General features: G+C 36.7%; 1 protein-coding gene across 15 annotated transcripts in view; it reads right to left on the reverse strand.

Annotated features, from left to right (window-relative positions):
- ANK2 (ankyrin 2) overlaps positions 1–15,244 on the reverse strand; it is a 178,113-nt gene that overhangs the window by 129,534 nt on the left and 33,335 nt on the right. For all 15 annotated transcript variants that reach the window (XM_048943211.1, XM_048943212.1, XM_048943219.1 and 12 more), the window contains exon 2: positions 8,347–8,448. In XM_048943211.1, coding sequence (XP_048799168.1) covers positions 8,347–8,448 — 102 coding nt within the window. The remainder of the gene's footprint in view (positions 1–8,346; positions 8,449–15,244) is intronic.

Here is a 15,244-nt window from a genome sequence, read left to right on the forward strand (position 1 = left end):
AGGAATAGTCCTAACATAGAGCTGCAGTGCCCCAGAGCAGCAGTAGTGCCGTGCCCAGAATCAAGAATATATTTTTGGTTGAAATTTATATGATGAGGTTGACCATAATTATCAGGATGAGTAACACTGCACATGTCAGTGCATTCTTCTGCAAGCTGAAAACATTTCAGGCAGCCCTAATCTGCCTTGTTTTTTTAATCTCTGCTGAATATACCATAACCATAATTACTGCCTGCAGTAGCTTAGTTTAGGAGTGGTATTTTGTGAGAAATACACAGTGTTCTTGTTTGAGAACAAAGACCTGTTTTTACACCTGAGTAGTAGTACTGTTCAGTCATCAGCACCTTCCATGAGAGTATGAACAGTAAATCTGACACCCTACTGTTGGCCACAGCGGATGTGTTTCTACCACCTCTATCAGCCTTTTTTCACTCTTTGGAAGCAGACTGAATTCCACAGACAACAGACAGCACCTGGAACATTGCATAGCCTACACAAGTTATGTGAACTCACATGCCTCTGGTTGCAAACCATTGAGAACAAGCTGTTACATTAGTTAACATGCACCATGTACAAAGAAAGCAAAGGGCCAGCAGGACTGAAGCCTTAAAGCAAGCTTTGTTCCTCTGTAATCAGCACCAATGCTGTAATTATTTCCTGGCCCACAAGGCTGATCTCTGCTACTTATGATGATGGAAGCTCAGATTTAATCAATGCAACTCCTCCGTTCCTGTCAGCTGCATTCTTGTATTTTAGAAAAACAAAGGTTTCTGACACTTCCCTTTTCTCTCTCATGCCTACCAAGGAGTTGTGGGTGGGGGCGGGGGGGAGATTAAATCAGTTGTCTGCTGAGCAAAATTGCATGGCATTTAGACTGCTTCCCCCCACAAAGTATATGCAACATAAATACCTTTTTTGGAGGCTCATTTATAAACCTCACTCTCATAAAAGAATACAATGGAAAGCCTTGCAAGCTTGGCTGTTCAAATGTTTCCCTACAGAGCCTGATTCCCTTGGTCCTTCTGCTCCTCTGCCACTAAGCTAGAGGTTCTGGCATTTCACATCCCATGGGAGCTACCAGCATATATGTGCACCACTGTTGCTTTCAGCATGCACTGTAGCATTACCCTTCAGATTTTCACTAAACAGAAAAGCTTCCAAATTTCTTGCAAGGTCCAAGGAACATCAGTCAACTTTTCTCATCAGACTGGCACCAAGTCTCCCTGCTATTGCCTGAAAAACATCCAAGGAATTCCACAGTATTTTTGCCTTTGACCTGAGTTGCAGCAGGACTGGATCCTCATCGCATGGATCCTCAGGCAGCATTGCTATCTTTGTTAAAGTCAAACACTTTTCTCCATTTTTAATAGGTGTCAGTCTAAGGTTGCTGCAAATAGTCTCATTTGAATAAATCTCTCAGGGAATTGAGGAGCACATGTGGTCAGCATCTTTTCAAGAATGATTTGGCAGAGGGCACAACAGAGAACTTGGCATCAATTTCTCCACTCAAAAAGTTGTTGAAGTTTTGCCTAAAAATATCCCAAAGAGATTTATAAAAAAGAGTGGTAAAAGAAAGAAAGTAAAAGAAATAATTTCAGATTATGAAAATTCTCCTTTTATATTACTTTGTAGCCTACGAATTCACAAAAATGAATTAACCTACTAAGTTAACAACATGTGACAATATTGACCTCATTATGACTATAGTGCTACTTCCCTCTATAGTTAGCACTAGTGAGAATGTCAGCAGCTCTCCATTCGGACTAAATGACAGAGTAATTAATAGCTGATGCTTTCTCTCACTGAAACTAAAGCAGTAAAGACACCAACAAAATTATAAAGAAGTCAAAAAAATGAGAACAAAAGCCAAAAATATGTAAGTTATAAAAAGCTCTCCTCTGTCCTAGCTATCAGACTTTACATACACTCCTTGTGAACATAGAAGGCTTAATCAGAACAAATGTCAAAATCCATCATAAGTACTTCCTTCCAAGAAGGCATTTTTAATAACGTAGAAATGGACAAACCTCAAAGACAAGGGATGGTAACACTAAGGTGCCCTGCATTTTGTACCACCAATTCTGTTTGGTGACAGCTGATTACCTCTTGGTCTTGCCAGATTTGTGGGTCTAATTTTTGTTAGACCTATGAATTTTGTTAGACCTGAATGCTGGAGTTAAAGGGCTTCATGTATGCAGGTATGCAAAATTATAGTTCATTTATCTAGTCAATATTTTGAGTGCTGATTCAAATATTTCAGAAGCAAGGACTTTTCTTGTTATATTAACAAGAAATGGTAACCACATCCTGAACTACCTATGGAAAATAGCTCTAAAGGAATCAGATTTCTAATGTCTATCAGTTTTTCATCCTATAAAATACTAGATATAAAATACTTAGATATTTGATTTTATTTAAAGCTATGAAATTTTGTCCACAGACATTTCTAAATCTCTCCAGATACAATGAAATATCACAATAACCGATTTCCGAATAAACGATGGTGCCAAATCCCAGATTAAAGGAAGAAAATCCACAATAATTTGATGTGATATGAGCTAAAGTTAGCATTCAACAAAACACGATTAACTACAAAATAATCCCTGCATTCAGTACACTCAGAAGTATTAAATTCCATCAAATTTTGAAAAGTGTTAAACAGGGAAAATACTTTTGTCATCTATAAAGACAGATCTCAATAAAAATTTAGGGTTTGAGAAGCAACACTAAAACTGAAGAAAGCATCTTGTTTTGTCTCTTCAGGAAAGCTTATTCTTAACGTTATTTACTGCTTACTGAACTGGTGTCTAAAATAGCATTATACTGAGGGGGAAAAAGAACTGACTAGAGAGGGCTTCATGTTTGAAAGACTGTGCAGATATCTCACTTTAAAAATAAATTGCATTTCCTGAGTAAAGCAGCTCTCATGCCTTATTTCTTGTCCTCCAGAACAGGAGTCTGCTTGCACTCCTAATAAAACCTAAAATACAACAGCGATGCTTAATCAATGGAAGCTGAAGGTCTTAGTTATGGAAAGCTAAGCGTACCTACTTCAGACATTTTGTCAGAATTTTTTGTATGGCACTAGAACTGGAGTTTCCAAGAAGCTAAAATACTTGTACATCCATGATAGATGGCAAAGGTTAAGAAATCATGTTTTCTAGTCTTGTTAAGGCAGGAGGCTCATCACTGAGCCTTGAGAAGATCCAGAGAATAATCAATGTCTTCAGGGAAAACAGATTTATCCAGTGCACAGAGAGAAGTTTTGCCTAGCATACAGGGGCTCAGGCAATCCAAAACAGACATGTGCTTTATTCATAGGTCTGAAGGGTTGTATTTTCTACTCTGTACTGTTTGTCAGAAGCTCAAAATGCTGTACATATTCTAGAACATTCCTGAGTCAACTCAGACATCAGGTAATATTATTTATCAAATAAAAACAAGAAAACAAGTCAGTATGAGCTTTTAGTTTTTTGCTACTGTTGGCTTTTTTTTTATTATTTTTTTTTTAACCCTTACAAAGCCAGGTATAAATCCAGCTTTGATCTTAACCACACGGAAAAGCCAAAAATCCTGAAAGTTGGTGGTGGTGCCACCTACACCATCCAGGAACACTACCTTCCTGTTTCAATACACTAAGAAATTACAGAGCGTCTGTTCTCCTGCATTTGTGGAATCTGCTTGCAGTTAATCTGGCTCTGATTTCACCTATGTGATATCAATTTATAAGAAGGACTTGCTTTGCACAATATTGTTAATGTGCTTTCATGAAGGAGCGCAGCAAGCCACAGAAGGGAAGCACTTCCCACAGAAGATGAATCTGCAGCAGCCCTAATCATGCTTCTCTCATAGCAAGCAAAAGAAAATGAACACGAGTAAAACTGAAAACCTTTTAAAGTTTCCAAGTAATTATCATAGCAAGCACGTTTTGTCTTGTGTGTGAGCCTTTTTGTTAATATTTCTCTTTATTATCAAGCCACAGAATTGTTGGATGTATTTAAAAATATTTCTAAGAGCAGTTTTGAGAAACATAGTCTAGATTTAATCTCTCCTATCTGGGTAACTTGAACTTTGCCAGATTCCGTCCCCTGTAACAGGTACTTTCCAGACAGTTGATTTTTTTTTTTTAATAGAAACTCTTACAGAGAGCAGGACAAGATCCTCTCTATATGTTTTCAATAAATAGCACATGTAAAGCCCCAGTTCTTCTCCTGTTCATCATTAAATTCCCTGACACTGACAGCAATGGAATCTCTCCCTTCTCATATTCAGCCTTCCCTTTGACACACACTGCCTAATCACTGGCAGCTATTCTTCAGCAGGGAAGATAATGCCTCAAAATACTTTAGATTATTTCTTTTCTTATTCTTCCATCTATTCTTTTCTGAAAATAAGCAGTGGCCACAGCTGTGGGCCTTTTTTAATTAGTTCTGATATTTTGCATTATGGTCAGCATTATCTGACATTCTACAGCAGCAATAATTCATTTGTTTGGGTTTTTTTTAAGCATACTTATTTCTAGTTCAAATGTCAGTACATATCAGTAAGGAGCCATGAATTTCACTGAGGTTCTTTTGGTGGTACAGATATCATTTGGATAGTATAAAGCTGCAGTTCAGGAAAACAGTCTTCTTCAGACTAGCACTTGGTTGCACTTTTAAATTAAATAACATTGGATTTAACATTGAGCATATAGCTAATTCATTAGAGAATTAAGGATTCGAAAAATCTGTGAATATCAAGAAACCTTAGAAACCTAACACTCCAAATTTCTGTCAGCACAGCTAACATGCTGCTGTCAACACAAGGACTCTTTAGAGCAGCCCCAACACTGCAACACAGGCTCACAGCCTTCTCCTGTGCTGCACTGGGCCCAAAGACAAGGCTTGGGTGCACATCTTTTTGTTTTCTGGGCAAAAGTTCCTGAAATAACACCAACTCTGTATCAGAGCTACTGAAGAAGAGTTGTGTTTCTTGTTTTGCTTGCTTTATAATGATGCCACAAGTAAGCTGTGAGCCATGTGGTGAAAGTCTGAGGCAAGGTCTTTGAGATCAAGTGTACTTGTGTAGTACAAGAGAACTATGGGCGTACTCTGACAACAGTCAGGAGCACATTCAGTCTTATCCTCTGCTAACAAACTTCCCCTGGATACCTGTTTCTTTTCACCAGGCAAAGGCTTCTTCCTTACAGCTCTTCCAGTGGGCTGAACCTGATGCTATAAGCTACCCAAGTAAACATTCACTGAAGTTTCTGTTCACCTCAGGCACTGAAATTTCATCCATCTCATGAGGCATGAATTACAAATAGAGCTAACAAGAAATTTCTACTGAATTATTTACTGATTTTATGTATTTAAAGACAAACTTTAAAAACATTTTTACTTCCAGAGTTTCTACATACTGTCTAGTTTGTGGTCATTCTGATCAAATCTGACTTAAGAGCTAGGAGGTAGTCATCATAAAGCTTGAGCTTTCAAACCCCACTTCAAAGAAACACCCCTGACTCCGCTACAATGTCAAGACACTTAACTGCATGCTTCTTTTAAGTAACAGTTGCAGTCCTATTAAATTGGATGGTACCAATCACTTAAGCACCACAAACTCAGGGTCCTGGGCTACGAAGCAGAAATAATTGGATTTTTGCAACTCATTTTACAAAAGGGCCAAACCAAAATATTCCACCACAGTCATATCTATGTTGAAATTTTAACTCTGTGTTTTTACGATACTAATTCCTCTGAAACAGGAGGTAGTAGTTCAAGCAGAATATTAAAGTATATTTTTATAGACATAGCAATATATTTTGACATAACAATATATTTTACAGAGAAATTTGACCAGTGATAAAAACATATCTCAGTTTAGTTTTCCAAAATTGTTTTTGGAGAAAAAAAAAAAAAAAAAAAAAAGAAAAGAAAAGAAAAGAAAAAAGGAATAAAATCATAGTTTCTTTAACGACCTGAGGGTAATCAGATTTGCAATGCTAATTACCATTTGACTAGAGATTCCACAACCAAGCTTCAAGATGTTAATCTTCTTGAGCACATGTTAGCTAGTCAGCTAAAAATACTTCCCACTGGATGTTTCTTTATGGGCTGAGAAATCACAAAAATAGCAGGGGAAGCCATGGACTTCCTCACCTCAGGTCACTGGGGATCAGGTGCTCCACGTGGGGTGGTGCGCTTAAAGATCAAGGAAAATCAGTTGACTGGCCACACTGCTTCCAATGTGATCAAGTAGCATACAATATTTCTATAACGGTAAGGCTGTATAGTGCTGTCTCTGCCACAGGAGTGAACATTCTGAATTGGATCCAATCTTGCTCTAGGTAAAACAATTACCTCTACAGTTCTAGCAATTGCTCTTAAGGGACAAGTCTGGCACTGTGGAGTACTAAACCTCCTTTTGTTTCCCTTAAATTGAAAATGAAGAAGTGTTTTAGAACCCACTGAAAATATCTGAGGTCATGCACTAACCATACAGTTGCAAAAAACTCCTTCTAATATTTTATGAAGATTTGGGCAGAATTTGAGCATTAAACAACCAGCAGACCAAGGAAATACTTATTAGAGATGAACAACAATGGAAAAGCACCTACTTTCCATCACTTTTCTGTCTTTAGATTATTTAGTGGTACTTGGAACTCATTGCCACACAACAGAAAAAGGATTGAAGAAGGGATTTTAAAATTTGGCGTATAAGTAAATAAAATGAGTTTTGTATATCAAAATATTAACTAAATAATCTCAATAAAAATACATTAACAAAATTCAAAGATACCATGCAAATTTACTTATTTATTTTAGTAAGATCTACTTTATCTGGTACGAATTACTCAGCTTGTAGCCCATTCCTCCAGCATTCACGTTAAATTAATGAGCAATCCAAGCAATAGTAAGTCCAAAAAAAACTAAGTATGAAACTGAAAACACCAACTCTTTCTGTATTTTTTAAAAATGTGTATTAACGTATTACGATTAAGGCCAAGATAATTTCTTTCAGAATACACAAAATTCTAACTCTTTTGCAAATTTAGACTTGCATGAGGGCTGCTCTGAAGGTAATGCCTTCTATTTTATTATGTTGACCCATGACATTAGAAGCGGATGGTAGTGGTACAGCAGGAGGCTGAACCTTCCCATCAACATCCTATTCCATGTTGCTGCTGTGTGACAGATGGCAGCAGACGGGCAGTCTGACAAAATTGTGTCTGACATGGAAGTGTGTATGAAGAAAAGGTGTGTCACTGAATTCCTCCATGTGGAAAAAATGGCAGCCATTGGCATTCATCAACGCTTACTGAATAGTTACAGAGACTAAACAGTGGATTTGAGCACAGTTAGGTGGTGAGTGTTGCATTACAGCAGTGGCAACATCAATGTGAAAGACAAGCCATATTCTGGATGGCCATGTAGATTTTTACAAGCACAACATGCAGGTTCTTATTAACTGCTGGCAAAAAAAAATACATAGCTAATGGCAGTGACTAGGTTGAAAAACAGCATTTTGTAGCTGAATATTTGCTCTGTCAGTGTTACAATGCTCTTTGTATTTGTTGCACTTTTCATGGAAATAAATAGGAAGCATTACTTTCAGAGCAACCTATGTAATTTCTTTCTCAAGTTATTGCTATTACCATCATATAAATGAGTGCGCATCCTGAAATGAAAGGAATATCTTTCATTAAAATGGAGAAATTCTCATTACATGGGGATCCATGCCTCATCACAAATAAAATGGATACCCTCAATAAAAAGCAGTAACTAAAAGCACACAAAAAATTGTTGGCAGAATTTGTCACACTTAAAAAAAAAAAAAAAAAAAGACAAGAAATTATCCTCCCTCTCCCTAGAATACTACCTAGTAACTTTTGCAACTAGGACTTTTTTGGGTTTTTTTGGTTGCTTGTTTGTTTTTGTTTTTGTTTTTTTTTCATAAATTGAATATTTTCAGGAATACAGCTATATTTAGTGCTTACTGCTTCAGTTGGAACTGGAACTTCACAACAGTAGGTCCATTAGCCTTAGAATACCAGAAAATACCTTAAATTTTGATTTTACGTATAGCAGTAATGTACATATTCAAACCTGCAGGATACTGTCAGAAAGAAGAGCTCCAAAAGGCTTATGCAAAGCTTTATTTAAAAGCAATATAGAGGCAATAACAGTTTTATATAGAAAGTTCCCACTGAAGAACAAACTTAAAGACATATCTTGAGATGAATTACATGAGGTAATTCATGTGAATTACCATCTACGTGAGGTAATCTAGCTTGAAAATTCTAGTTTGGTGAAGAGAGTATGACTTGCATTTTCCTTGTATAGTTTTGCCCTTCAATTATCTTACCTGATTACATGTGTTAATGTCTATTCCACTTTTCAGGTATTCCACTACTTTGTCCAGATTGCCAGCTCTGGCAGCTCGAAGAAAGCTTGCATTGCTGTCAGACTGTAAAAAGATAAGCAGAAAAAATCTCTAATTAGCTCCTGCTTAAAAGAGATAATAATTTCATCGCAGTGAAAGGTTTCCACATGTTATGCTGCAGGTGAATAAAACTGTGAAGAATTTGCATTGGATCCGCACTAATTAACATACACAAACAGGGTTACGCCAGTGCAAAACAGCAATCCTGTCAGAGTAAGCAAAATGGTGCAATAACTGCTGAATTTTAAAACTTAGCAAGAAGCAATGAAAAGACAGAAATCACAGTAACTAGTATTAACAACAAGGAAAAATAAAAAGCAACGGGTTTCCTAGTCATAGTTTTCTGGTTTCTATGTATGTGCTCAGAATGCAGGAAAATAATTAACCAATTGTTATTGGCTAAGATGCTTAAAAAACACGCATCAGCTTGGGTTTTTTTTTTGGTCTACAAAGCTTCATGACTACAAAGCACGTTCATGCATAAATACTGGCTATACATGAGGTATAAATAATAATATCTAAGAGAAAAAAAATAACATCTAAGAGAAAAACGAATGTCCTACTATATTTTATCTACTGTAAAACGAACTGGGGCATGATAAACTGGGGAATAGGATCAGCATTGCAATTTGTTCTTGAGCTAGGTTGTGTGATGTATCGTTAAAGTGAGGGATCACAAAACGCTCCCGCCTTCTCGTATTCAGCAACAATTATGCCATGAAATCACATTGGCTATTTGAACTAACATGCACTTTGCTATTCACCTACACACATACACACAGACAAATTAGCCATTAATGCAACCAACAATCCACGGAGAACAGAAAGTTGTGTAATAGAGGTATTCTGTATAAAACAGAACTAGCGTTTGGGAACACACATACAGAGAGTAATCATCTTTGTACATAAAATAAGCAGTCTCCACACATCAAGTAAGCATATAGAGTAGGAGTGTTTTTCAGAAGGCATATAGGTAACCACTCAAGGCTGTATAGTGAGGTTGGGATACAGAGGCACAGTGGGTTTGCACACCACTGAGCCAGGCACTGAAAGTGTTCCTCACCTAATTGCACCTCTCTGCCACAAGCACCTGATGAGAACCACAATTTTACCTGGAACAACCTGGAAGCTTCTCACTTCCAACTTATTAATGCAGATCAACAAAGCTTTTTTTTTTTTTTTCCCACTCACCTGATCCATTACAAAGCATTTATTTCTGTTGCCCAGATTACTGCACCATACTGACAACCACTGATTCCAACTTATTTTAATCTGAAACAGATGGATGTATCAAAATGATTCTTCTTACAAATGCACTACAAATCAAGATAGAAATATTTCCTTCAAAATTCCTTTAAGTAAACTCCAGCATATTTTCCACATCTTTTGCTGTTAAGAAAACAGACCGCCTTTCTAAAAACACAGCAGGGTGAAAAGGATGGTAGCACAGGAATTCACACCAACAGAAAGCTCTTATAGCTTCAGGCCTGAGACAATCAAGCACTCAGATGACACAGAGGCAGATGTCAGTGGACACCTAAAAGAGATGCCATTTAAAACTAAATGGTAACTATTAGCACTGTGCTGTCTCCTATGCAATGCATGTGCACACATACATACACACACACAGAATATATATTTTGATCTTAAATGTCCTTGAAACAACAGTTGTCTTGGTAAAAACGTTAATCAAGATTAAACACTAGAACTCACAAGCAGTAAATTCTGACACTCTTGAAAGTGATGGGAAAAATACCTTTGCCCTCAGTATAACACACAGATTACCTTTTTTAGTTCCATTTCTATTCAAGCTTTACAACAATAAATTAACATGCCAGACCTGAGATAATCTGTTTTCATACTTTTAAGCGGTTGTTAAGGTTGAATGACACTACAAACATCTACAACTTCTTTTTTTTTATTAGGGATAAATCCATCATAGCTTGGTTTTTCTTTCACACAGAGTAACACAAAAGGCCAAAATGTTAAGTCCCCAGTTACTGCTGAAAGCTCAGATGGTACGTAGGACCATATAGGCATGTTTCATTTGTTTCTGGCTAGGATGATGCAAGCAGCATTTTCAAAATAGACTCTCATTTTCTTGATGCATACTTCTGTCATCTAAAAATTAATGCAATGCACATCATTGCAAGATTCATTACATACACTTGAATATCAATTAAAATGCAGAATATATACTTCTTGTCAACATGAAGAATTATTATGAATTACCTATACATGATTAACTCCCTGTACAGAGACTTCTTTTCCAGAAGCATCTTTGTATGGTCTCATTCTGAAATAACAGTGCTTAATTGTGGAGAGAAGAGCAATAGGATAGCTAAAATCCCAGTAGAAAACCATGAGACCTCAATGCTCCCTTTAGATGCCTTGGAAAATATTAGAGCACATCATCTCTTTTCCCTAAAACAAAACAAAACACATGCTTTATCACTGTAGCATGTACTGATCTCACATTAGGTGAATAGAATTGTACCCATCTCTTTATAGTCCACCTTTCCTATTTCAAAATAGTTTCTTACAGACTCACATGTGAAGCATTAGCAAAACAAGTGACCACACATGACAACTACCTAGAAGATCAGCATGCACTTACATGGAGTCATGCCAGGATTATCACTAAGACTTAGCAGTCAGGAGCAAGAGGGTCAACAGAGATTACATCAAATCACAGAGAGCATCTCCTGTTCTCTTTTTTATTTTAGGAGCTAACAAAGATACTAGAAAGCAACTGATCAAGCCAAGGTGGAGAGGAAGCAAGCAAGCTCACCAAGCCTGGTATTTTTACAGCCTCTCTTGCACAGTGTTTCTACTACAGTATCTCTGATCACTAACCACTGTCATCTGGGGCAATATGTTATTCCACACAAAAATGCTCTTATTCAAATCTTATTAAAGATTGTGCTCTTATTTAAATCTTATTTAAATCAAACTGGAAAATACAACTAAACAACACAAACACCAATTCAGTCACTTCACATACAAATTCGTGCACAAATATCAGTGTGTACTGATAGCTGAGAACATTCAAAGGTTCAGCACTGTGTTTTAAAGCTTGGAAACTGCATATCTATTTGCTTTCCTGATTTGGTTGTCATCTCTGATTTTTCAGCAAGTCATCAGTAGTTTCTCCTTTTTCCTGTTATTTCAAGGTCTTTAAAGTCATTTTTGTCAGTACTGTGCTCTCAGCAGTTTACTCACTTTGGCACATCACAAATTCAAACCCATCTCAAGAGAACTGTCTTAGTAGTCCATAGCAGCTGTTTTCTGTAGTTTCACCATGCTAGGTAACCATGATTTGGGATCTGTGGATTTTTCCAGCTGACACAGTAATCTCATGACATTTCTTTTTTCCATAATTGCAGAATTTTTACTTGAATTCCTAATGCATTTCTGTGGCACAGAAACTGACACGCTGGTTTTAGCTGGCTTGTTGACTGGTGAAGAAAAACTGTCAGCCAAATGTCATGCAAAGATACTTTCTTCACAACAACATGAAGCCAGAATCCACTGCACCCTACGATACAGAGCACGCCATCTCTCCCTATGCAAACACCTCTCACATTTTTAAGTTGTACAATCATATGCAGATCATATACAAAAGCAAGCACTCTATCAAGAAGGAAAAGAAGAGATTACCAAAGAGTATGGCGAGTAGGTGACAAATATGAGAATATGAGAAGCTGTAAGTCTGGACACATCCAATGCTGACATGTTAATTTGCAAAATCTTTCCTGGCACTTTGACACATCATTCAAACATAGGAATCTTTCTGTCTACATGGGGTTCACTAAGTTGCACAATTTAATCAGAACGTTATTAAGATGCCATTAGAACAAGATACAAAGAGCTGAAGAATACTTAGCTGGTACCTTATACTACAGGACAAAGTGATAACCTGGCTGAATTCAGCAGCTTTTTTCTAATGTACTATTTTGAGATCTCTAAACTGTTCCATGAAAATTTTTGGCTATTGTTAATTGTGCGTCTAACACTGGACTGCTCCATAACATAATTTCTTCTCACAGTAACCAAGGTTGAATCTGTACCATTTATTCTACAGATATATATAAAAAAACTGCTCATAATCCAGGTCAACATACATTGTTAAAAAATCAACCACCACCACCACAACACATTACACACACATGTAGCAAGAAAGTGTTATGAGTCTATGACGACTATCATTTAACTTAGCTTTTCTTCAGCTTTTGAGTGAGGATGAACAATTCCAAACAGAAGTGAGAAATTTCCTGAGTACTACAAACAAATGAGCTACTGTGTAGAAAATAGCCACTGTAACCTTAGGTATACTCATAGCACAATGCAAAAGTGCTGATTTTAATTAGCTGGTTATCAGACTAGCTGATAAATATATTATTAAATTTAGCATAATAAAAACGTGAGATATGTGAGAGGATAGAAAAAACATTGTTTAAACAATGTTTAAAAAGTAGCTGAGAGGCCACATTTCATGCTAAATGCTATATCAGAATTTTGCTCAAATTTCAAGTGCACAACTCACAGAATCTGAGTAATTAAATTAGATCTGGAAATTAGTGTTTTATTCCAATAGTCAGAAACCTTGCCTTCTAGATCCTCTGTCCTCACTCTGGTTGCTTTTCCTGTTTCAACAGACCCCATCACTCACAGCACATACCATCATCCTGTTTCAAAGGCACTGTACTCATTTGGCAAAAACAAATTGTGATGTGTAGTATTGAAGTCATACAATATATCCAACTCCCTGGAATTTCTCAACACATTCAGATTTCCTGGTGAAAACCAGCTTCACGCTCAACAAGAAAAGACTGAGCCAGAGGAGCCTTCTGTTCTCAGTAACTGAAAGCCTGGTTTTATGGTAACATTATTTAAATCATCCAAATATTCGTTTGAAATCATTTCTACAGCAAAATTGTACCTTATTTCACCAAATAACAGGAATGAGCCTATTCTTGGTCCACAACCCCACATACCTCTCTGTGAAAATAAAACCTAGCAGTAAGATCTGTTGAATATTTTCACCTGTTAGAGTTTATTGACTGAATTGCAGGAAAAACAGAAGTCAAAACCAGTGTATAGTTAAGAAATAGATGTTTTACACCTCAATTTAACACATTTGTTCTGTGTAACATTAGTCTATGCATTAAAGTCTCTATCTAAAAACTAATAACCCTTTTAAATGTACTTCTCAAGCAGCCTCTCTGGGACTCTGTGCTTAGGATTTACAGAGAATGTTTATGCAACCAAAACTTTTGAAGAGGCTGGTCCTGACCAGCAAGTAAGCAAAACCTATTAACATGCATTATATACATCAAGAAAGTCAAGTCACTAGTAGTTATAAAAACTTCCATGTCAAACTGAACCCTGAATTATTGTTTTACATGAAGTCAGCATGAAGACAGAATTTGTTAGTCTACAGGTTTTTCTGGCTGTTGATGCTACTTACAAAATCCTGAGTGGTAAGGAAGGGTTTGTTCAACAGTTGCTTCTATAATTGGTAAAATGCTCATTAAACAGCTCTTAATTGACTGGTGACTTATATTAATATATTCAGGTAACGTCTGGGATTGAGAATTCAGCTCAACACAGAATGAAATTTGCATAATGTAAACTCAGAATTTCATGGCTTCTTGATGTTATTCGGTATTTGAAAGATGTAGGGAGAAAAAATGGCAGCAGTGTAAATGCATTTCATTTATTTTTTATTATCAGTATCAATTTCTGCTCATACCCTTGAGGCAACCACTAAATTTTATCCCAATTGGCTTGGTTATTCTCTGATTTCAGCAATCGTCTGCTCAAACAAAACATCATTTAATTGGGTGCAACTCTACAAGGGAGCACAGATGAGGTGTTACCATTACTCAACTCATTTGTCACATATGTTTCTTTTGCCAGTATGGTTACTTTTTCCACGCTAAAATCCAAACGTAAAAGGTAGGACGTGAAAACGAATGGTTTTTCTAAGGGAATGCTTTCTATAAATGTTGTCAGTTGCTCATATTTTATCTTTTACACCCTGATTATTTTTTTTTTTATTTTGTTTCTTTCTTTATTTATTTAATATTGCGCTGAATGCACTGCCAGTCTTCAGAGAACAGCAATTGAATAATGGTGATTTTGTGAACTATAAGCCTAAGTTAAGTAGTAGCTATGCCTGCAAGAGGGCAAAGACTTTAAATGGTTTGCTAAATCTTGTCCAAATGGCACAAATAGCACAAACTCAGTAATCTAGCACTGGTAAATGTCCTTAATGATACAGTAACCCTAATCGAATCATGGGTGACAGAACACTACAACAGGCTGCCCAGAGAGGTTGTAGGGTCTCCTTCTCTGGAGACATCCAAAATCTGCCAGGACACGTTCCTGTGTGACCTGATCTGTGTTCCTCCTCCAGCAAGGGGATTAGACTAAATGAACTTTCAAGGTCCTTTCTAATCCCTGTGATTCTATGGCAATTTCCCCAGCTTTTAATAAAGTAACATTTATTACCTGAAAGAAAAGAAAGATATACCAGTACTTTATTTTCAAATCCACTTCCTTTGCATATGTTTTCCTTTTGTTATTTTACAGGAAGACATGATGGAAGATGGATGGACAACGTGCTATTTTCTTATTTTGATTTCAAAAATTATTTCCAACATTCAGTTTTCCCCATTTAAGCAAACAGAGTAGATTTCCTGGTGAAAACCAGCTTCATGCTGGTTCATAGTAGAATGAATCACATCTGCTGCACCTGTTTTAGTTGTGCAGGATTTATTAATAAACCACCTTTTCTTGAACATCTCCAGTAACA

Source organism: Lagopus muta, chromosome 4 (assembly GCF_023343835.1).
Source record: "Lagopus muta isolate bLagMut1 chromosome 4, bLagMut1 primary, whole genome shotgun sequence".
NCBI classification, from domain to species: Eukaryota; Metazoa; Chordata; class Aves; order Galliformes; family Phasianidae; genus Lagopus; species Lagopus muta.